A 24,328-nucleotide genomic window follows, 5' to 3' on the forward strand; every position below is an offset into this window, starting at 1 on the left:
CATGACCCCTTCTGCTTAAGCATAACTTTTCGACGATAAAGAAGCACTTATCAACATTTGGAAAAGTTGTATGGGTTTTGGACTGAATGCAGCAGACCGCGAAAGGATGCCCACCAGTGGCACATGCCGAACTGCCAGTCAGACAAGAGGGGAGAAACAAAACCAAAAGCGCCGGACAAAGAGAGGGAGGCGAGCCGGCATCAGGGCAAGGCTGACCTGACATAAACCAGGAGCTGTTGCTCTACCAAGCCTTCTTCTGGCTAATGTCCAGTTGCAGGAGAATAAAGTGGATGATATGCGATTCAGGCTTACTCAGCAATGGGAAATCAGAGACTGCTCTGCGCACATCTTCACAGAGTCATGGGTTGACCCCTAACATCCCAGATCAAGCTGTTGCACTGGATGGACTGACCTTGTGGGAGCCATCTGGACAGTGCCGCCGCAACGTACATGCACACCACACACTGTGCGTAGGGCACCACGGTGCCGAGGGGGCACTAACTGAGCCGATCATCATAATAATTATAGGCCTAAATGATGAATTATTTTAAGTTAAACTGAAGCACACAGGCAATAAGATAAGCCTTTACTATACATATTTGCTAAAAAAATAATCATGTGTCGCGGTCACGAGTCTTGCCACGTGCGTCATTGCGTCTTGCAGCAGCGTGCATTTGCTTTGAAATTTGATCCCCTCCCTAAGGTAACAAGTGAGAAAAAAAAAATTGGCCCCAAAAAGCAACAGGACTCGGGGGCAGAGAACAGAGAACAAAAGAAGAAATTGCGAGAGGAGGCTCATGCATCACTTGCAGGTATGTTTAAAGTGTTAATGAGCACCTAGCCACCTGCGTTAGGACAAATGGTGAAAATAGCCAATCTACAAGCTGAAGAACCCCCCACAGGACTCCCCGAGGGACACGGTCGAGTGCCTTCTCCAAGTCCACAAAGCACATGTGGACTGGTTGGGCAAACTCCCATGCACCCTTTAAGGATCCTGCCAAGGGTCCAGAGCTGGTCCACAGTTCCACGACCAGGGAGAAAACCGCATTACTCCTCCTGAATCCGGGGTTCGACTGTCCGGCGGACCCTCCTCGCTAGTACCCCTGAATAGACCTTACCAGTGAGGCTGAGGAGTGTGATCCACCTGTAGTTGGAACACACCCTCTGGTTCCCATTCTTAAAAAGAGGGACCACCACCCCAGTCTGCCAGTCCAAGGGCACTGCCCCCGATGTCCACGCAATGTTGCAGAGTCGTGTCAACCACGACAGCCCCACAACATCCAAGGCCCTAAGGAACTCCAGGTGGACCTCGTCCACCCCCGGGGCCCTGCCACCGAGGAGTTTTTTGACCACCTCGGCAACCTCAGCCCCAGAGATGGAGGAGCCCACTCCTGAGTCCCCAGGTCCTGCTTCCTCACCGGAAGGCGTGCCAGTGGGATTGAGGAGGTCTTCGAAGTATTCCTTCCACCGATCCACAACGTCCCGAGTCGAGGTCAGCAGCGCCCCGTCCCCACCATACACAGTGTTGACAGAGCACCGCCTCCCCCTCCTGAGACACCGGATGGTGGTCCAGAACCTCTTCGAAGCCGTCTGGAAGTCGTTCTCCATGGCCTCACCGAAGTCCTCCCATGCCCGGGTTTTCGCCTCGGCGACTGCCGTAGCTGCATTCCGCTTTGTTGGTACCTGTCTGCTGCCTCCGGAGTCCCACAGGCCAAGAAGGCCCGATAGCACTCCTTCTTCAAACAAGCCAATCAAATTGATTATTGATGTTTGCTACACAGGTTTTAGAAGGTATGGCCTGCTCCAAAGTAAGGAAAGTAGAAATAATTTAAAGAGAGCGAAAGAGACAGAGACAGAGAGAGACAGAGACAGAGAGAGAGAGAAAGGCTACTTAACAATATTCACACTTTTTCTAAAAAGTGGCACTTTTTATTTCTACTTTTTACTTGAGATAGGCATATTTGTTATTTTCACCTGAAATGTAGGCCTTCAATCTAAAAAAAAAGATTTTGTTTAATTGTTGTTGCTCTGCACTTTTTCTAAAATAGGCATATTTTTTATTCAAAAGGATTATGGTCTGTTTTCTTTCACTTGTAATGGAGGCCTTAAGTTCATTGTGCTGGGACTAACTTCATTTATGTAAAGCCAGCTATTTGTTTTCCATGCTAGTGTCTGTATGTTCAAATTGTTGAAAATTGACAATAATTATTCCTGAAATGATATGGAATTATATGTTGTTGATTTTATTTAATGGACATTATGAGGTTTGGACCTTTGCTGGAAGGAAATTTTAGTAACTGGACCTCTTTGAATTTTAGTTGAATACCACTGGCGTAAACCCTCTGCTAGATGGTTGCCAAGCAGCAGACAGTGGCAGAACACTGACACCAACACACAAACCAACACCCAGGCTTTTTAGAGGAGCAGAGGAACGTTTCAAGCTGAGAATGTGGCGCTTAAAGCAGAGAGATTTTTTTAGAGAGACATTGGGGCGTTTCCAGCTGTGGTTGTGGCGACTGAGCAACATCATATAATGAGACTTAGGCTATCTGGATGGACTGCTGGTTTGTCTCCAGTCAGTATGTTTGTACTTTGAGAACTGTTGAACTGCCTTTTAGTGATGTTTCCATACTCTCAGATTTCAGTAATTAAGTGAATGAGTGTAATTTATCATTTTGGGATCAACCAAAATCAGAAACTTAATTTATAGGAAGATAATATCCAGTCTTAACACAGTAAGCAAGTTCATGACTTTTTTTCCTCTTTTGGGAAGGTATTTTCCTTTTTTTGCTGAGTGAGTTGCTGAGAATGAATGAATCAGGTAGTTTGCAGAAAGTTGTACCTTGGACCAGTCTCCAGTCTTCCATTCGTTACATCTGGAGTAGTCCTCACAGTGCTCCTCTTGAGTGGGTTGGGACAGGGGGTCACAGAGACCCTGAGGGTTTGTACATGTCACTGTCCGTTTGCGTACACCTTGGCCACAGTCTGATGAACACTGGAGGAATTGATGGAAAAAATAAAACAGGTAGAAAAGAGAGTAAAACAGCTCCTTCTTTCTGTTCCCGCATGACATAGATCTCACATGACAGAGCCACAACTTGTAACTGATTAACACGTTTGTGTGAATGCTGACTCAACATCCACACTTTTCTGCTATTCTTTCTCTGTTTTATTTTTTTGGTTGCTAACTACTTACTAAACCAAACTGTTAAGCTCTCTGATGACAGGTGGGCGGTTACTTTTCTTGTTTCTACTATTAATACTTTAAAAGATAATAAGGTTTTTAAGTGTGAGAGCTTGCAAACTTGTACACTATTGTAATCTTCTCTATTTATTATTTATCTATTATTTTGCCCTTTTTGGTGTCTGTCTTCCTCTACACCATCCTACATTGTGGAAAATTCATTTTAATGTCAAATTGTATATCTTCAGAAACATTTGGGAATTCTAAATATATAGGGACTCTCTCTTAAGTGCTGCATTAAGAAATGTATGTCAGAATTTAAGAGCATTCATGGATGCACTCCTCACTTCTAATATCAATCATTAATGGGAAGCCAGGCCCAGAGCCTGCAATAGTTTTCAAATGACATCATGCACAGTGTGTGTATGATGTACCTTGGACCACTCCGAAGCCTCCCACACAGTAAGGCAGAGGCGGCCCTCACAGCCCTGAAGAACAGGAGGTTTTCCTCCCTGGCAGTAGAGGTCCCTGGTGTGGATCAGTGAGCCATTCTGGAGGTGGTAAACACAAACTACCTCCCTCTGCTGAAGACCTTTACCACATGTGACAGAGCAGGCTCCCCACTCTCCTGTCACCCACCTATGAAAAAGTATTACAAACAGTTTATAACCTCAAATCTGTTTGCAAAACAACGATGGGGAGATGGTTGAGTCTCAGGTTACATTTATAGTGCACAAACTATTTTTTTAAAAATAATTTTGGTGGCAGAAAATAGCTTGTGTCTACTCAAACTTTCCATGAGATTTTCACAGAGAGTTCAGTACTTTCTCATCCTAAGTCATCACATATCGCCACTTTACAGTGGACTTCCGTGTCTACATATCACAAAGTATTCCTGTGTCTGCTATTGATGTTCCGGGATGCTGCTAACGTGAAGCACATGGAGGAATTATCCTGCACGTGTTTATATGTGAGCAACACAAGCACATGGCAACCAACACCTGGGTGTTAACAAACGAACATGCTGGCACGGATGGTTAGGATTAGGGGGACGGAGGAACTTGGTAAGGTGTAGCAAAAAAAATATCACATCAAGTTGGGCGCATGGACCCATCCGCTGCCTCTCCTGCCTGCCCTATAGAAGTCCTTATATTCGTATTCGTATTATATCCGTATATTACCTTGTTACCAGCATCGTTAGAACCTGACGCTGTTCTGTGGCATATCATGCAGACATGACAGGTTTTGTCTGGCCGAGTTCTCAAGTGACACTGACCATCTGGCAGCATACAATAACACCATGACTGGTTCTGTGCAGCAACATTCTCAGCTGATGTTGTCCAGCAGTGCATCATGTTGACACGAAAGGTGTCTCTTGGTGTCGGGATTGTATGCTGAAACACCATAACAGTGGTGGTATTTGATGACTTCGGAATGAGAACAGGCAGTCGAAAGTGAAACACCTGAACAACAGGAAAATGGCTAGTCTACTCTTCTTCGTCCTATTTTCAGATGGCAGGCAGTAACACCACAGTGTGGTCAGCGATAATGACATTTAAAATTAATTATTTCAGAGAAAGAGTCAACAGAAAGTTGTTCTCTAACAACCAACTGTGAGTAGGCAGCTACAGACAGCCAGCTGCTCTGCTGAGAATCAGCATGTCAAATCTCTGTTCAGTCCCCTTCTGCTAACTTCACAATATAGTTGCACTTACATACATTCTGTTATCTCACAAAGGAATGAGTATAAAACAGAGATTTCAACAGGAATAATAAACACTATCTGCAGATTAGCAGTCAATTCCAAAGGTGCTCACTGCTTTATAACTGGATTAATGACAATATACTGACATTTAATGTGAGTGATCAGAGAAATTTAAGGTGACCTTAAGTTCTTCTTAACTTACTACTACTTCTGCCACACAGCACCCCACCCTCACTGGGCAGTTTACATCACTGTGTTGTTAAAGCTCTTTTTTCCCCAAACACACAGAAACACACTGTACAGTGAAACTGTTTTGGAAAAGCTCCGGGCAGAAAAACACAGTTCTACTGTAGATGGAGGTGTGAAACAGAGAGATAAGGATGCATTTATACACTTGACTGGCATGGTGAGCATGTGAGCATGTACTGCTAAAGACAACTGTTACAGGTCATATTTGAAAACCAAGTAAATGCAATAATTTATATGTATGCAGAATGAAACAGGAAAAAAGTAACAGTTATCGGATTAACCCTTAAGTATTGTTATTATGCCATAAGTTGAAGAAGAAGAGTGTAAACTAAAATTCAAAAAGCAGTTCATGAAATGTAAGTTTTAATTGTATTTCAGTAGTTGAATCACAATGTTTATTTACAATAACTTTCAGGTAAAAAACCACTGTGTCACATACATATAGTCAAACGGCACTGAGCAAACTCTGCCTCCATTGATTAGATTTCAGCTACCTACAAAAAGGCCCACCGAAAAAACTGACATCAATTTGTGTATATGCAAAATTTAAAATATTTTCACACCTTACCAATGGAGATTTGAAGCCATTATATCAAAAACACCAGACTCCACTGAGAAAAACATTTTTCTTTTCATTTTCAACATTTTACTCCAAATATTCAAATATAGTGTACATCTAAATTTTTTTTAGATGTACATGTAAGCCTCATCCATATCAGTACATTTTTTAGTTTGTATGCCAGTAGATTTGGTTTATCAGCAATAACAAAGCAATACAGTTCATAAAAGAAGCACAACAGAAATGTCAGACCACCCTATTTAACTCTATATCTTCGTATGTCACAGTTACAACTGAAAATAACAACATAAAAACAAGTTGGCCAAATTTACATATCTCCATAGTTCAAAACAGCAGCCAGTTTTCTGCCTTTTTTTTGTTGGCGTGACGTCACAGCGATTCGGTCTACAGACAGATGAGTCATTTCTCTCACATTGTCTACTAACTGGATGTGAGTGTCAGACTGTTGCACCACATCATAACTGAACACTCTACATTCACGTCAAGTCTTCAGAACTTTACAGCAGCCAAAACAACCATTTAGGTGTATTGATTAGATGAGTAAATGTATAAATCTCAGTTTTCGAGAATAATGGCAATATAATTATTTTCAACTTTGGTATCTGCTAACTCAAGTCTACCAGGAATTAGCAGATACAGACTTGTGCGGGTCTGTGTGTGTGTTGGTCTCACCTGTACTGGCAGGGGTGAGAGTTGCAGAGTCGTACTTGAGGGTGTGGTCGGTTCTCAGGTTGACAGTAGCTATCATTGACCACTTCCATGGTCTTATTAGCTATCCTCATGCAGGAAACCACGGTCTTCCTCTCACCTGCACACAGTGTATAGGTTAGTGCTTTAACTGTTCTGTAGAGCAAAAAAAAATCCCACATCAACTGCAGTGAGGGTACAGCTCTGAGATGTTCAGGAGTCCAGAATTTACAGCTCACTGGTCAGAAATTTTGCTTTTGCATCAAACTGATACATCAAATACAATGAACCACCTTAGACTGCTGAGATACAAGTTACACCCTGATCCATGCTTAGAATATCTAAGCGGACAATCCACTCAAGAATTTCCATTTTAGAGCTGCGTTATTCCTAAACATAAGCATGTCCCAGACTGTGGAAGAAGAAACAAATCCACTTAGTATTCAGTATACAGTAAACTCAATCTTTTAATATAAAAAATAAACTGGCATTTAAAGGGTTAAAATTCTGAAACAGAATGAATATTTGTCGTTATGATCATTATTATGATACATTATTTCTATTATTTACATAATAACATTATTTAATAATATTTTTGAATGGTGAAAATAATAATATATAGGACATAGGATTTTATGGCATTTTTTACAGGGACATTTTTGGCCTCTAATGACAAAACAAAACAAAACAAAACAAAACAAAAAAAATGTATGATATTTACAAAAACACTTTCAAAACCATTAACAACCCCACATGATTTTGCTATTAAGACAACCTGATGTCCCCACAGACAAACATGTGATGACCTGTGTGCAACCATGTGTAATAGATTACAAGTCAGTCTGAGTATATGTAAGTGTGTGTGTGTGTTACCTCCTCCACATTGCACAGTACAGTCCTGCCAGCTGCTGTGTGTCCAGATGTAGAGGTACTCTGGCTCCCTGTGCTCCTCGCTGCTGTCCTCCGTTGTGTTCAGAGACACTGTGTACTCATAGTGGATCCCATAGCTCTGATCATGAAAGAGCAGCACCTGAAACACAACACAGAGGTTGAAAGAACAGAAAAACTGTACAATAACACTGGGGAAGGCACAAATCACCATTGTCTTCACACATACTTCTTTCCTATTGGCTGCCACTTTGCTGGTCAAAGTTAACCAAAGTTCAACTCCAGATGATGCAAAGACACAAATTTCCTTTGCCACTGGAAGTGGATGTTTTATTTGCCTCTCTGCTCACCTTGATTGGAAGTGAACTATGGGGGACTGAAAAGGACAAATTAATAAATAAATAAATGAATAAATGAATGAATAAATGAATAAATGTGTCAATAAATACATGAAAATGCCAAAAATGACAGTATTTATTTAATTTCCTATTTGACTTTCCATTTTATTGATCAATGTATTAATTTTCCTATTGATTTATTAGTGTATTAATTTTAATATTTATTTTCTTATTTATCTTTGTATTATTTTCCACTTATATTCCATGTATAAATTCCCCTATTTATTTAATTTCCCATTTTATTTTACATTTTACATATTTATTTATTCATTTTTTAATTTGTTTATTTATTTGTGTAAATATTTATGCGTTTATTTATGTATTATTTTCACTATCTGCCTCCCCCTCTATTTCCTCAAACATTTTTACCTCTCTTTTTCCTTTTCCTCCTACATTTCCACCATCAAGGTATCATAGGGAAGTCCATACATTTCCAATTAAATGGGAAATTAAATACCTGAGCTACTATCTTATCATGATGGAGGGGTTTGAGTGTCCCATTGATCCTAGGAGCTCAGTTGTTGGGAGCTTTATGCCCCTGGTAGGCTCTCCAATGGCAAACAGGTCCTAGGGGAGGGACCGAACAAAGTGTAGCTCACCAGACCCCTTATGATGAAAGACACAAATGGCCCAAAGTTTCCCTTGCCCGGACGTGGGTCACCAGGCCCCCCTCTGGAGCCCGGCCTTGGGGTGGGACTTGATGGTGAGCGCCTGGTGGCCAGGCCTTTACCCATGGAGCCCGGCCGGGCACAGCCCAAAGAGGCAACATGGGACCTCCTTCCCATGGGCTCACCATCCATAGGAGGGACCAAAGGGGTTGGGTACAATGTGAGTTGGGTGGCAGCCAAAGGCAGGGAACTTGGCGGTCCGATCCTCGGCTGCAGATGCTAGCTCTAGGGACGTGGAATGTCACCTCTTTGATGGGAAAGGAGCCTGAGCTGGTGCGTGAGGTTGAGAAGTTCTGACTAAATATAGTCGGCCTCACCTCGACACAAAGCTTGGGCTCCGGAACGAGTCTTCTCAAGAGGGGTTGGACTTCTTCCGCTCTGGAGTTGCCACTCGTGAGAGGCGCTGGGCAGGGGTGGTAATACTTTTTGCCCCCTGGCTCGGTGCCTGTATGTTGGAGTTCACCCTGGTGGACGAGAATGTAGCCTCCCTCCGTCCCCTGGGGGGCCAGATCCTGACTGTTGTTTGTGCCTGTGGTCCAAACAGCAGGCAAAAACCCGGGCATGGGAGGAGTTCGGTGAGGCCATGGAGAATGACTTCTGGATGGCTTCGAAGAGGTTCTGGACCACCATGAGGCGTCTCAGGAGGGGGAAGCAGTGCTCTGTCAACACTCTATATGGTGGGGACGATGCGCTGCTGACCTTGACTCAGGACGTTGTGGATCGGTGGAAGGAATACTTCGAAGACCTCCTCAATCCCACTGGCACGCCTTCCGGTGAGGAAGCAGGACCTGGGGACTCAGGAGTGGGATCTCCCATCTCTGGGGCTGAGGTTGCCGAGGTGGTCAAAAAGCTTCTCGGATGTTGCGGGGCTGTCATGGTTGAAACATCTCTGCAGCATTGCTTGGACATTGGGGGCAGTGCCTCTGGACTGGCAGACAGGGGTGCTGGTCCCTCTTTTTAAGAATGGGGACTGGAGTGTGTGTTCCAACTACAGGGGGATCACACTCCTCAGTCTCCCTGGTAAGGTCTATCCTTGAGAGTGCATGGGAATTTGCCCAACCAGTTAACATCGGCTTTGTGGATTTGGAGAAGGCATTGGACCGTGTCTCTCGGGGAGTCCTGTGGGGGGTTCTCAGGGAGTATGGGGTATTGGACCCCATGATACAGGCCGTCCGTTCCCTGTACAACCAGTGCCGGAGCTTGGTCCGCATTGCTGGCAGTAAGTCGGACTCGTTTCCAGTGTGGGTTGGACTCCGCCAGGACTGCCCTTTGTCACCGATTCTATTCATAACTTTTATGGACAGAATTTCTACGCATGATCTCAGGATTGGATCGCTGCTTTTTGCAGATAATGTGGTCCTGTTGGCTTCATCAGGCCGTGACCTTCAGCTCTCATTGGATCGGTTCACAGCCGAGTGTGAAGCAGCTGGGATGAGAATCAGCACCTCCAAATCCGAGGCCATGGTTCTAAGGGTGGAGTGTCCTCTCCAGATCGAGGAGGAGATCCTGCCCCAACTGGAGGAGTGCGGCGTCTGCAGTAATGCGGACTCTGCATCGATCTGTTGTGGTGAAGAGGGGGCTGAGCCGAAAGGCAAAGCTCTCGGTTTTCGATCTTCGTTCCTACCCTCATCTATGGTCACGAGCTTTGGGTTGTAACCGAAAAAACAAGATCGCAGGTACAAGCGGCTGAAATGAACTTCCTCTGTGGGGTGGCTGGGCTCTCCCTTAGAGATAGGGTGAGAAGCTCGGTCATGGAGCTCAGGGTAGAGCCCCTGCTCCTCCGCGTTGAGAAGAGCCAGATGAGGTGGCTCGGGCATCTAATTAGGATGCCTCCCGGAAACCTCCCTGGTGAGGTGTTCAGGGCACGTCCCACCGGTAGGAGGCCCCGGGGAAGACCAAGGACACGCTGGAGAGACTATTTCTCCCAGCTGGCCTGGGAACGCCTCGGGATCCCCTGGGAAGAGCTGGACGAAGTGACCGGGGAGAGGGAAGTCTGGGCTTCCCTGCTTAGGCTGCTGCCCCCGGTGCCCCGACCCCGGATAACCGGTGGACAATAGATGGATGGATGGATGGATTAAATAAATATTGTCATTTCTAGCATTTTTATTTATTTATTGACACATTAATTTATTTTTGATATTGTCAGTTTCAGTCCTCCATAGTGAACAGGAGGCGAATATCGCAGGTCTTTATTTTGCTCATGTGTGACTGTGCCTTATCACGAGCATCAGCACCACCAGCAGGATGTTTCAGTCCTGCCAATGCATCAAGGCTAGACTGTTACACTGTTTGCTGAACAGAGATGTGTTTACCATCAGGTGTAAAGGGGTGTTAGTGGGTCCCTTGGCAGACATCTTCTCCCACAGTCCTCTTCTGACATAGCGCACTGTGGTCCCAGCCAGTTCAAAATCTCCTGGAAGCTCAATCTTCCAGTCACTGTTGATAGACCTTTTCCTGGAGTCTTTCAGAGCTGAGAGGAACACACAGTGTGACATGGGATTATGTATGTGTATGTACATCTATCTATCTATCTGAGATAGAGTCCAACAATCCAAAGCTATTCAGTTTATGTATAATCTTTGAAAAATGAAATAATTAGGCATGAACCAGCTAATGTTTTGTTTTTTTTATAAAAAGGTTATGAAATCTGTTATGCAATTTATAAAATAATAATAATAATAATAATAATAATAATACAAAAAGTGTCATTATATTGTGATTGTGAGTATGCCTGGGGTTATCTCTCTCAGGGACCTTAAAACACAAGCATCATTACCCAGAAAGCTATGTGAGGGTTTGTCCTCAACCACTTTGATCCTCCTGGCTCCTGCAGGGATAACCACAGCTTCGATGTAGCCTGATAGAGACACACAAACATGAGGAGAAAACACAGTCAGAGGAAAACAGAGGGCACAAACACATCCAAAAAATATACACAGATTCTGTATCAAAAAATGAACTGAAGGTTAAAGTCTAACAAGTTTACAATTTTCTTGGAGTTAACAGAGAAGTGTGCTGATCTTTTGTCTGACTTTTGAAATCAAATTGAAAAGCATTCAGAGGTGAACATGGAGACAAGGCTGTGCTGGTGACCTCTGTATGTATGTCACGTTTTCTTTCCTTCATAGTGCTGGATTCATTAAAGGAACATACCACTGATTTGATCCCTTTAGTTACAGATTAGCTGCATTTTTATATTGTTCATTTCTTGATTTTTGAAAAACATAAACATATGTATCAGCATATGAAAATGAGGTATAAAAAAATACATGTAAACAGTAATTGTGCATGTTGTTCTAAAACTTTGTACAGAACAATTCTTTTACTGTTATACATTGAATTGATGAACCATAAATATAAGATGTCTTTAAGTACACAAAAAAGAAAAAGAGAAAAGTAGGGAAAAAAAGAATAGTTTTGTAACCTAAAATGACCCTGATTTCACCTAACAAAAAATCCTAGAGCTGGAGTTTCAGCACTCCACATTTTTGTGTACGTTAGATTCTACCTTATTTATCCTTTTCAAATTCTACCATGTATGTGTTCATTAGTTTATATCGTATTTGTGTTCTTTACTATTAGCTCCTGACCCAAATTCGACTTCCTCTGGCAGCTTCTTAATACTTGAGATCACAAGATGTCCTTTGTGAAGTATTTTTGACCAGTGAGCTGTAACTGAACGCAGCCATATCTGTATGTCAGGCTCAGAAGGAAAAGTCAGCCTTTCTATATATCACTCCTCTGTAAGGAGCAACTGATGACCATATTTAGGACAAATCTACCTACCCATCTATTCATCCACGTTTGTCAGAATTGTGCCACACCTATTCTAAAAGTTCTGGGGGCAGCATTATGCTCAGTGGTCATTGATGTTTTTCTTATAAAGGTTGTAATCACTTTCTCTGTTATATGGGACGGCTGTGGCTCAGGAGGTAGAGCAAGTCATCCACAACTCATCAAAGTAATTGCTCCCAATGTCTCGTCTTAAAACTGTGAATGTCTAAAAACTTAGTAGCCTTGGCCACAAGTGTGTGAATGAGTGTGTAAATGGCTGAATGTAACTTGTAGTGTAAAAGTACAGTTTAAAACTATTCATAACTAATAAAAGAAGAAATCTAAAAACCCTCCATCTTCAGAAAAATGACAAATGACAAAAATGAGACAAAACAATGAAAAACATGGCCACTATGATATACTAACTTTAAAATTAATTCAACTCAAAATTACTCTGGGTTCATAGCTTGAAGACTATTCAGCAAATTGAATGTGATTTTAGTCATTTAGTGTCAATGCACTTTGAGTTTTAAGACAGTTTTGACACCAATAGCCTGCTGCTCTTTGTCTGTATTGGATGAGTAAAAAAAAACTAAAAGGGAGGGTCCATAAGGATGACCCTTCTGTTCCAGATAACATTGAACAGTTGACGGTCTGCTCTCAGTTTGTGCTCTGAAGATTCAGACTGCCAAAAGTGAGCGCCGTCAGCTGGGATCATTCAAAGCATCGAAATCACTATTGCTAGCTTCATTGTACTAAGAAAACTCCACTTGCTGCTTTCATCATCTGTTAGGCTCGTGATTCTGCTCTCTCTCACTCTCACTATTCTGCTCTTACAAATCAAGCACTCAAATTTGTCTGATGGACCCAGGCCCCACAGGAAGTGCGCCACCCTCTTTAGCAAAATTTACATAGTGGCCAAAAGTGGAACTACAGCATTACGTGATGCACACTGGCCCAGAAAGACTTTTCCCCATTTGTTAACATTGGGAAAGAGACCTCCTTAAATCACTGGATATTTTTTTTTGAGACATGTTGACTTTTCAAAGCGCATTTTTTAATAGCCATTCTCAAAAATATTAAGTCCTGAAGACGTAAAATTGCCAAACTAAGATGGTGACCATAGTAAATGCTGTCTGTTAAACAGATGTTGTCATTTTAAACGTTAGCATGCAGAATTAAGCATGTTTGTAATTCTCATTTTTATTTTAGTTTTATTTATTTATTTATTTTTTACAGTATTTTGTTCCTTTTTTTTACATTGGGGTCTTGGTGTTACTCTTCGGCAATGTAAGACAATCACATAGACTGCAATATTTTACTCTCTAATTGTGTCATCTCTGTTGCACAACCAGCCACAGGCCCTTCTCCACACACAGCATACCCCCTTTAAACTGGCCGAGCATTATTTCAATACACAGCAGCTCTATCCGATGACTACCAATTATTTTACCAGTGTTTTCAATGTTTTGAGGGTTTGCCTATGAATAAAATATGCAAAAGTGATAACAGAGGACATAAAGGGCATCAACTGAATTTTAAAGGAATATTAAATTTTTTGTTTGTTTCATTTTGTCATTTTGGCCATCATTCTAATTAACATTTTACTCAACATCTTTGCAGCTGAAATCTAAGAATGGACAGCCAAGGATTGACAAGGTGATTGGAGCTGTGTGTAATACTATTGTGCAGATGCACATGAGCACATACTGTAGCCATGCCTGTGCACAAGTAAGCACAAGTAAACCAGACCAAAACTGAATCAGGAAGCACAATGGACATTTCGTGGTAGTTAACTCAATGTTCACCTTTGTCTTTACTTCCAAGTTATTTGAGAAAATATGGATAGTGCTGTGCACAGCCATGTTCCATGCAAAAAGGTTTTTTCAATTGTACCTTGTTCGTGGCACCTCCTTCATTACTGCCCAAGATAAGGCCAAATGGCAGAATGACACATGTATGACAGAGATGGTTTAACTGCTACCTCATCAGCCTGTTTGATTATCCCAGTGCTGGAGCATTCGTTTTGACATTGCGTATCCCTTTTTTAAGCAGTAGCAGACAAACGTGCTCTTAGTGCCTGAAGCCATTTGTTGCCCCAATATGAAGCCGCAACAGACACAAAAAAGTGGTCCTTTCCTCCTCTTCAGATCTAAACGGGAGAATGGTAGGCCTATGCCTTGGCTCCAGTCAGATTAACATACAGTATCTGGGAGATAAGATCTTTGGTAAGAAGAAAATATTTATCCACAGTATCACTCAAGAACTTTCTGCCTTTAACTCAGGGCACAGGAGACTAATAGAAAGGATGAGAAGTTCACCCACATGCTTGGCTGTTGTACCTGCCAGAGGAAAAGCAGTTTTCATTAACATCACCAACTGGCATGGTTCGTGTACAGCCCAGCACAGGAAGGCTCTACAGCTGGTGATTAAAACTGCCCAGAACATCAGTGGTTCCCATCTACAGAGCATCAGTGACCTCGGTGAAGTGAGGTGTCTGCACAGAGCCCAAAGGATACTGAAAGACAGCAGCCACCCCAGCCACAGTCTGTTCACCCTGCTGCCATCTGGAAAAAGATACATAAGTATCCACTGCAGAACCACCAGACTACAGAGCAGCTTCTTTCCCCAGGCTGTGAGACTACTCAACTCCTCCTTCGATGCCAAAAAGATGTAGCAGGATTTGACAATAAATCTACCTTGTACCTTGTAACTTTATGGTCTCTTGGGGACCAGTAGGAGGACCCTGTGATGCAGAAATCTCCCACATGAACCCTGAGTACTATTAGGAGGATCAAAGGGAATGCATAAAAGAGACCCCTCGGTTAAGAGTTGGTGAGAGTGTCCATCCCCAGTGGGGCAGAGGTTTCTTTGGCGTGAGAGGTAATTGGCAACAGAGTTTGCTCTGCCTGGGAGGGGCACTGCGCTCAAGGAGGCCAAGCGTGGATAAGCCCATTTTCACAGTCTCCTGGCTTCCCTTAGGGAATCAGAGACCCAGTCCCTCCTTGATGGTTGATATGCTGGGGTGTTTGTCCGAAAAAGCATGAGCACATGCTTGTATTTGAGAAAGAGTACAAAATGCTTTAGCAGTATTTGAATCCTCAGCAACCACAGCCAAGTGTGTACAGTCAAACTTGCACCAAGATGGAGAGATTTTAGTCGGCACTGAATCCTCTAACTGCTCCCCAGTTGGGCATATGCCATTGAGACTGAATCCGAAGACAGGCTTAAAAAGGTCTGCTGTGTTGGATGAGGCCAGCTCTTTTCCCAGTTCACACACATGCCCCTTGCCTCAATATGAGCAAGGACCCTGGATGTTTTCTATTCTCCTACATGGAATGAGGGGGTTGTTAAGGTAGAGGAAAATCTTAACCCCCTTCAAATATAGTGACCCTAGCCGTCACACTAAGGCTGCCCTCATGCATCCTGTAAAAATATTCAGTGCCCGGGACAGGTCAGATAAAAGGACAGCACACAGGTATGCTTGACCTTGGAAGGTAAGACCTGGAAATCAGCTTGGCTAAAAACAAGTCTTACTGTCTGTTACAAGACACATTTTGGCCTTTATCATGACTCAAAAATGGTCATCCATTGGGGAAGTTTGGACTTATTTTGAACCAGACGTAGGCTACTTTTTACGCCGTAGGCTACTTCATCGTGCCAACATGGAGCTATCTACTGCTTGTTAAGGCTGTGGGGATATGCATTTTTGGAATGTTACTGAATAAAACTTTGTAAGCTGCACTTTTGGCTATGCCCTGAATATTCAAAGTCTACAGAAGTGTGCTGTACAACTTCAATGCAGTATAATGTGATATCACATTCCAAGCCACAATGCAGTGGTAGGTTCACCTGTGTAAGGTTGTACGTAAGCCGAGTGCCCCGTACTGATTTTGTACTGTCATGCCAGCGGTGCATGTGTGGTGCAAGGGCAGCAATGGTGCGTCTTTCTCGCAATAGGGTCGGAAACTTTTAAATGTTGTAAATGGTAAATGGTAAATGGACTTGTATAGCGCTTTTCTAGTCTTATTGACCACTCAAAGCGCTTTAACACTACATGTCACATTCACTCATTCACACACACATTCACACACTGGTGGCCGAGCTACCGTACAAGATGCCACCTGCTACTCAGTAATCATTCACACACACTCAAACTCCGATGACACTGTATGTGCTAAGGTATCTGCAACATTTCTCTTCATGTTTGAATTTTCTTTTTAGAAAAGAAACATTTTTGGATTTGTGGCACATTTCCTTACCTATGCTTTTGAAGTTTTGGGCCATTGTAAAACTAAGCTGCTAATGCTGGAACATCAGTAAATAGGTAAATAAATAAAATAGTAAATAGGTATTAGGCAGTGGTGGAAAGTAAATGTAAGCCTCTGGAAACTTGGCTTGAAATAGTAAGAATGCATATATTAAAAAAAAAATGAGTGTCTCGTTAAGTATCTACAAAAATCTGAGTGAAAATAAACGTTTCCAACTATTAGAAAAGAGAGTTGAAAACAGCTAATTTTGAGGGTAGTGGTATTTCTTCAGACGGTGTGGCTGTGGCAGATCACATTTTGATTGACAACTCCTTGGATCTCACCTTTGTCAACTGTGTCTCTTCTCCACTACAACAGCCATGGAGCAAAGCAGAGTCAGTGTAGAACAGCTCTATCTGTTACAGCCCTCTGACTCTGGCTGTGTTCATAAATCCAATCTGACGCTTTACACTAAAATGGGAGCGTTCTATTTCTCCATGAATTAACCAACAATTAGGTTCATTACACATTCACCCCATTCAGCGCTTTGCTGGTCCTTCTCCTCAGACAGAGTGACCAGAGTCAGAGTGGTACGTTCCAACAGTGCTCAGAATTTACCAACTGTCCAGTTTGTGTCAGAGTGGCTCCAGCACTGGATGGAGCATTGAGGGATTTCAGTTTGCCATGTTTAATTAGTATCAACTAACATCTGACTTTAAGTTTTTTGATTAGCTGTATCCATATCACATGATATGGATCAGGGATAACCACACCAAAATCAACCCAGCTTCAGGATAAAACTAAAATAACAATATTTCAAATTTGGATTGAGGCTATTGTCTGATCCTTTTTGATGCTTTTTATTATGCACATAAGACCCTAAATTTCATATTAAGAAAGTTTTGGGTGATTTGGGTTCTCATAAGCTTAAAAGGAAATATACTCGGTTGAATCTTACCAAGTTTTTTGGGGGGTAAGCATGAAAATTAATTTTTATCACTGCAAATAAGACTCCAATCAAGTTTCTGTTTCTGATGGATGTGTGGATAGCCAATTGTTTGGTAACAACATTGCTAAAAGATATTTAATCAACAATGAGGGTTGTTTAGCAAAAATAGCTCAATGCAGCTGCCCTACATCTAAGCACTAACATACCAGTCTCTCCTGAAAGCCGACCAGCTGTATTCATTAACCCTTTCACCTATGGTTAGACATAGACTGCCATGGGCTCACCTGGGTTTATAAGCAGCACATCTGATGTTTTAAGAAGAAAATACTAAATGTTAAAGTGTGACGTTTTATACAGTACTGCAAATGTCAAACTTCTAACATTTCGTTGCAGACTGTTTTCTCCCCCTACACCATGACTTGGCTGGGGTTAGCAAGGACAAGGAAAAAGCTTGGATGAAAGGAATTTGTCCCTGGCATATGGCTGGGTTATGAGGTAACAGGGTCAAACAGCTGGTTATGTAACTGTAACCAAACTTTCTCTTTTTTTTTTAAAGATTCAGACTACAGACCCAAGGGAGTCCACATATAATTGCGTCTCTTATCTACCGTCAGTAAAACACTCCAGGCAGTGCAGTTAAAACACACAAATAAACAAACACGCACACACACACACACACACACACACACAGTGCATGCAGCTTACATGAGAAACACTTCGGGACAGCTCTGGATTTAGCCATCACACAGGTAGATACCCTCTTACACTGCCTAGTGGTGACTAGAGGACAAGACAAGGAGAGGAGGTCATGTGCCTTTGAATGGTACCAGTATGTGCATGCACGTGTGCACACAGACTAACACACAAGCTCACATTCCTACTAATATTCCACTGACTTGTTTGTCGTGTTATGCAGCAACTGGAGAGTGACTGATGCATAGATAATGGCAGACTGTTGATTTATTTATTGATGTTCACGGACAGACAGATGGTCGGCTGCTCATTCAGTCAATCAATCAAATCACGTTGAGTGCCTGGTGTCCACATCCTTTGGGCATGGTAGAGGCAGAGCACTGCCTATTGGTTGTTCAGCTGAACCAATCACGTATGGGCTTGTGGTCCTGTTCAGTGTTGTAAATTTTCTTAATTTGCATTTTATATTACCTCTTTATATTTTTGCACTGTGTTTAAATGTTATGCACCAAAATATGACCAGTCAAATTCCATTGAACTCACAGGAATTCCTTGACATGTCTAGTTTAACCCGTTAACACCTGGAATGACTGGTTTTCTTGTGCTGCATTCGGACACCTTTCACAATCATATCAACCCCCGAAACCTGAGAGAATCGGTTAGATTTCTTTAAAGAAAAAACTGGAGAAACAAAAATTGCAACAAAAAAAGTAAAAGGTGACAAGGATATAATCCAAAGTTGCCCTTCCATTTTTGAAAGAAATCTAGCCAGTTTGCTCAGGTTTCAAAGGGTTAAATTTACAAAAAAAACAAATCACCTGTAGAGTTCACTGATCCCCAACAAAAGTCTGAATCATTGCACTGGATCATCAATAGGGCCTACACATTTCAAGTGGGCATTAACTCTTTCATAAAGCTGCATATCTCAGTGAACAAACTATCTCCCACTATCTTTATGATAAAGCACATCAAAAGAGTGTTTAAAGTCCTTTAAGTTTTGCTCAACAGATCAGATTTTTTAGAAAAAGTTGTTTACCAGGGCAGTAAAGGTCTTTTCTGAATGGGCAGTATAACAAATTAAACACACTTTTAGGAGGCCAGAGAAACTGCTTTTGTCTTTTGACTTCAAAAAAGATATACAAGATTACAGCAGTATACTGGGTGTTTTTACATTTTCCTGCCAAGTTCCGTTCAACTCTTCCCTCAATACAACTTGTACTCTTAGGGAAAAGCCGTGATGTGAAAAAACTTGGGTTTGAAAATTTTTTTGATCCACATCAGGAGAGTTGATATTAAAGAAGTCCTGTCTTGAGTTGAACAGTTAAAGGGAATTCTTCAAGAAAGGCTCCAACTTAAAGGTGGCTTTCTGATTCAGTTTGAGGACCCTGATTATGGAAACGAACTTTGTAACTTAACAGACATTGAAGAGCTTCCTCAAGACAGAGCTCTGCTGAGGATCTTGTGGAAATCACCAGAACTACCAGAAGATGGAGCTTCTACATCTTCATTCTCCTCCATCGCTACAATAGAATCGTCTGCTTGCATATCATCATCTCCGTCCACTAGAACAAGCCAGGATTCATCAGTGTAGCTTTTGCAGTGAGAGAATTCAGAGCAGTGGCCAACTCCATTCCCAATTCCAGTGTTTTTGTCATGATTCCTGCATTCTCCTCCTCCCCTTCACTGCCAGTACTTTTCCACTCACCTCACTCTGCTCTGCTCTACCTGCTAGCCACGCCCACTGCTGCAGCCTGCTCTCCCCTCAGCTGCAGCTCATCTCCAATCAGTGCAGTATTTAAGACTCTCCAGTTCACTCACTCTTTGCCAGATTGTTCCTCTGCCATGCATGACTTTCCAGCGTTCCTTTGCCAGATTTCCTGTTGCCGACTCAGCCTGTTCCCGACCAACCCTCCGTGCCTGCCACCCGGTGTACCTACCTGCCTTCTGTCCCTGACCACGTGCTTCGCTTCGGCGTTCCGCATCTCTGACGGCTTCACTGGCAAAGACCTCCCCGCTCGACCACGACGATCCTTCAGCCTGCTCCTCGACGGTACCGTTGCATCCTCGGACTGTTTCCTCGGCTACGGATCTCCTGCCTGTCCCCGACCACGACCCAGCGTTTTCCCCGACGACGTTTCCACACGTGTTGTCGGTTCTTCGAGCTACGGGGTTTCCTACTCTCCAGCCACAGTGAGTTCCAGCTTCGTGTCTTCACCTCGTTGGATTACCAGAGACATTAATTGGGTAATTCACCCGAAGAACGGACTGAACATTTGTGAGCTGATCTTTATTTGTGTTGGCGATAATAAAGCTTATTACCAACTGACTTTGAGTGTTGGCGTACTGCTTCTGGGTTCATACACACCCCGTTTCAGTACAATCTGGCCAACAATGGACCCAGCAGACCCTAGCACTCTGCAGTCTCGCTTAGCCCGTGTTGAGGGAATGCTCCAGCAACACGAGGCTCAGCTCTCCTCTAACGCGGCTGAGGCTCGCCATTCCGCCTCGGCGTTGGAGAGAGCCTTGACACTGCTGGCTAACCAGGTTCAACAGATGGCCACCTCGTTGACTCAACACGCTGTTCCTGGTTCGAACCCTGCTGCGACGGCTCCCAACTCGGCGCCACCTCCCAGTTCCGCACCCGAACCCCGGGTGGGGACACCGGAACGCTACGCTGGAGACCCAGAGGGCTGCAATCCGTTTTTGACGAACTGCTCCATCCTGTTCGCTCTGCAGCCACATACATTCGCCACCGAGGGAGCCAAAGTAGCCTTCGCTATCAATCATCTCACTGGCTGAGCACGATTATGGGGAACAGCGGAATGGGAGAGAGGTACACCAGCCTGCGGTTCATTTCAAGCCTTCGCCGATGAACTACGGAAAGTGTTTGGTCCCGTGTCCTTGGGTCCTGACGCCTCCGGGAGCCTACTGAGTCAACGCCAAGGAAGTCGGTCGGTCGCCGACTTCGCCATTGATTTCAGGACTCAGGCCCGGCAGAGTAACTGGAACTCGGCCGCCCAGTGCGATGCCTTCCTCAACGGGCTAGCACCTTACATCAAAGACGAACTGGTCTCTTTTGAGCTCCCTCATTCCCTCGATGGTCTCATCGAATTGACCACAAGATTGGACAGGCGGATTCAGGCGAGGAGGAAGGAGCAGCGTCTGGAGGGAGGGTCCCACCGGTTCCCAGGTCACCAGCGGGCATCACCACCCCCGGCTACGCTCCAAGCGGACTCGAGTCTGGGAGGGACGGAGCCTATGCAGGTTAGCCGCACCAGATTAACTGCTGAGGAGCGTGAGAGACGGCGTCGGGGGAGACTCTGCCTGTACTGTGGACAGGCTGGACATTTCGTTTCCGGCTGTCCAGTAAAAGGGGGGGCTCAGCAGTAGAAAGGGGCATACTGCTGAGCCGATCCCAGAACTCTGCTTCCAGTCTTCGCCCCTTGTTACACGTGCAGCTTCGGTTGGGTGAAAAGACTCACACCCTGGCCACGTTTATTGACTCTGGTGCCGATGTGAACCTGATCGACGAGGATCTGGCTCGTCAGCTGGGAGTAACCCTGGTCTCCCTGTCACGTCCTGTTCCGGCTAACGCCCTGGATGGTCATCTTCTGGGAACCGTGACCCATCAGACTACTCCCGTCTCCATGCTCCTGTCCGGCACCCATCTTGAGACCATCCAATTCCACGTCCTGAGGTCCCCAGAACTCCCTTTGATCCTCGGATACCCCTGGCTGCGTCGACACAATCCCCACATTGACTGGTCCACCGGTTCGATCGTGGCATGGAGTCCGTCTTGCCAACAGACCTGTCTACAGTGGCGAGATTCGTCTAAGGGGGTCACCCGCTCATGCATCACTTCAGACCTCTCAGGGGTTCCCGCTGAGTACCGCGACTACGGGGAGGTGTTCAACAAGGCCAGGGCCACCTCCCTTCCGCCTCACCGCTCCTTCGACTGTGCCATTGACCTTCTTCCTGGAGCGGCCCCTCCCAAGGGTCGACTCTACTCCCTCTCCGCACCAGAGAGGGAGGCCATGGACACATACATCAGAGACTCCCTGGCCAGTGGCCTTATCCGGCCGTCCTCATCTCCTGCTGGGGCTGGGTTCTTCTTTGTGGGGAAGAAGGACGGATCCCTGCGGCCCTGTATTGATTATAGGGGGTTGAACGAAATGACTGTTAAGAATCGTTACCCCCTCCCTCTCATGGCATCTGCATTCGAGCTACTACAGGGGGCGACCATTTTCACGAAGCTCGATCTACGTAACGCCTACCACTTGGTGCGCATCCGTGAGGGGGATGAATGGAAAACGGCCTTCAACACCCCTACTGGACACTACGAGTATCTGGTGATGCCTTTTGGACTCACCAATGCTCCTGCAGTCTTCCAGGCCCTGATTAATGACGTTCTGAGAGACCATCTAAACAAATTCGTGTTTGTCTATCTGGACGACATCCTGATTTTCTCCCGGTCCAGACAGGAACACGTCCATCATGTTCAGACTGTGTTACAGCTCCTCCTCAAGAACTCCCTGTATGTAAAGGCGGAGAAGTGTGACTTCCACGCATCCTCAGTCTCCTTCCTGGGATACATCATCGGTCACAACAGTTTGAGGATGGATCCCGCCAAGGTCTCCGCCGTTACATCATGGCCAGTACCTGATTCCCGTAAGCAGCTGCAACGGTTCCTTGGGTTCGCCAATTTCTACAGGAGATTCATCCGGGGTTACAGCACGATGGCGGCACCTCTCACAGCCCTTACCTCCTCCAAGGTCCGGTTCCGCTGGTCCTCTGAAGCTGACAAAGCCTTCGAACACCTCAAGGGGCGCTTCAGCTCTGCTCCCATTCTCCTCATCCCCGATCCAGATGGGCAGTTCGTGGTGGAGGTCGACGCCTCGGATGTGGGAGTGGGAGCAATCCTCTCGCAACGCTCTGGTGAGGATGGGAAGTTGCACCCATGCGCTTTCTTCTCACGGCGACTGACCCCAGCGGAGCGCAACTACGACATCGGCAACCGTGAACTCCTGGCGGTGAAGTTGGCGCTGGAGGAGTGGCGACACTGGTTGGAGGGTGCCAGGGTTCCATTTCTCGTTTGGACCGATCATAAGAACCTGGAATACATTCGCACGGCCAAGAGACTCAATTCTCGCCAGGCCCGTTGGGCCCTGTTCTTCGCCCGCTTCACCTTCACCCTCTCATACCGCCCGGGCTCCCGTAACGTCAAGCCTGACGCCCTTTCCCGCCAGTTCCTGAAGGAGGAGGAGGAGTCCTCTCTCCCTGACAGCATCCTTCCTGCCTCCCAACTCCTGGGATCCCTCACATGGGACATTGAGGAACGTATCCTGTCGGCCTTGGAACAACAGCCGGGTCCCAGTTCCTGCCCCCAGAACCGGTTGTTCGTCCCAGAGGGGTTCAGGTCGGAGGTGCTTCAGTGGGCCCATTCATCTCGCCTCACCTGTCATCCTGGTATCAACCGAGCAGAGAGGTCCTGCAACGACGGTTCTGGTGGCCCACATTGATCCCCGACACCAGAGACTTTGTGAACTCTTGTCCGGTCTGTACACAATGTAAGACCTCTCGCCAGTCTCCTGCTGGTCATCTGCACCCGCTTCCCGTTCCTCATCGCCCATGGTCCCACATCGCCCTGGACTTCGTCACCGGTCTGCCACTGTCAGGAGGTAACACCACGATCCTGACAGTGGTAGATCGGTTCAGCAAGATGGCGCACCTGGTGCCCTTACCCAAGCTCCCCTCTGCCAAGGAGACAGCGGGATTGCTCCTCCAGCATGTCATCCGACTGCACGGCATCCCTTCCGATGTGGTCTCCGATCGAGGGCCCCAGTTCGCCTCAGCATTCTGGAAGGAGTTCTGCCGTCTTTTGGGGGCATCCGCCAGCCTGTCCTCCGGGTATCACCCCCAATCCAACGGACAGACTGAGCGGATGAACCAGGAGATGGAGACGGCGCTGCGCTGCATGGCCTCGTCTCACCCCGCCTCCTGGTCATCGCAGCTCTTGTGGGTGGAATTTGCCCACAACACCCTTCAGAGCTCTGCCACGGGGCTCTCCCCCTTCCAGTGTGCGTATGGGTACCAGCCTCCTCTGTTTCCTGCCCAAGAGAGGGAGACGGCCTACCCCTCGGTGGAGGACTTTATTCGTCGTTGCCGCCAGACCTGGAACCGAGCCCGGACCACGTTGTTGCGGGCCGCGGGTCGCTACTCCTTGGCGGCTAATCGACGCCGATCCCAGGCTCCCCCCTACCAGGTGGGTTTGGTTGGCCACCAAGGACCTTCCGCTGAGGGTGG

General features: G+C 45.2%; 1 protein-coding gene across 2 annotated transcripts in view; it reads right to left on the reverse strand.

Moving 5' to 3' along the window:
* Window positions 1–24,328, reverse strand: part of adamts17 (ADAM metallopeptidase with thrombospondin type 1 motif, 17) — a 144,859-nt gene that overhangs the window by 10,741 nt on the left and 109,790 nt on the right. Inside the window, exons 16-22 of one of the 2 annotated variants that reach the window (XM_088081458.1) lie at window positions 18,038–18,112; window positions 11,136–11,216; window positions 10,672–10,829; window positions 7,279–7,435; window positions 6,391–6,526; window positions 3,619–3,823; window positions 2,843–2,995 (exon numbers count right to left, since the gene is read on the reverse strand). In XM_088081458.1, coding sequence (XP_087937584.1) covers window positions 2,843–2,995; window positions 3,619–3,823; window positions 6,391–6,526; window positions 7,279–7,435; window positions 10,672–10,829; window positions 11,136–11,216; window positions 18,038–18,112 — 965 coding nt within the window. The remainder of the gene's footprint in view (window positions 1–2,842; window positions 2,996–3,618; window positions 3,824–6,390; window positions 6,527–7,278; window positions 7,436–10,671; window positions 10,830–11,135; window positions 11,217–18,037; window positions 18,113–24,328) is intronic. The other variant, XM_042485175.2, reaches the window with a different exon arrangement.

The sequence above is a fragment of the Plectropomus leopardus genome, chromosome 1 (genome assembly GCF_026936395.1).
Source record: "Plectropomus leopardus strain MGB_pleo_1.0 chromosome 1, ASM2693639v1, whole genome shotgun sequence".
Taxonomy (NCBI): Eukaryota; Metazoa; Chordata; class Actinopteri; order Perciformes; family Serranidae; genus Plectropomus; species Plectropomus leopardus.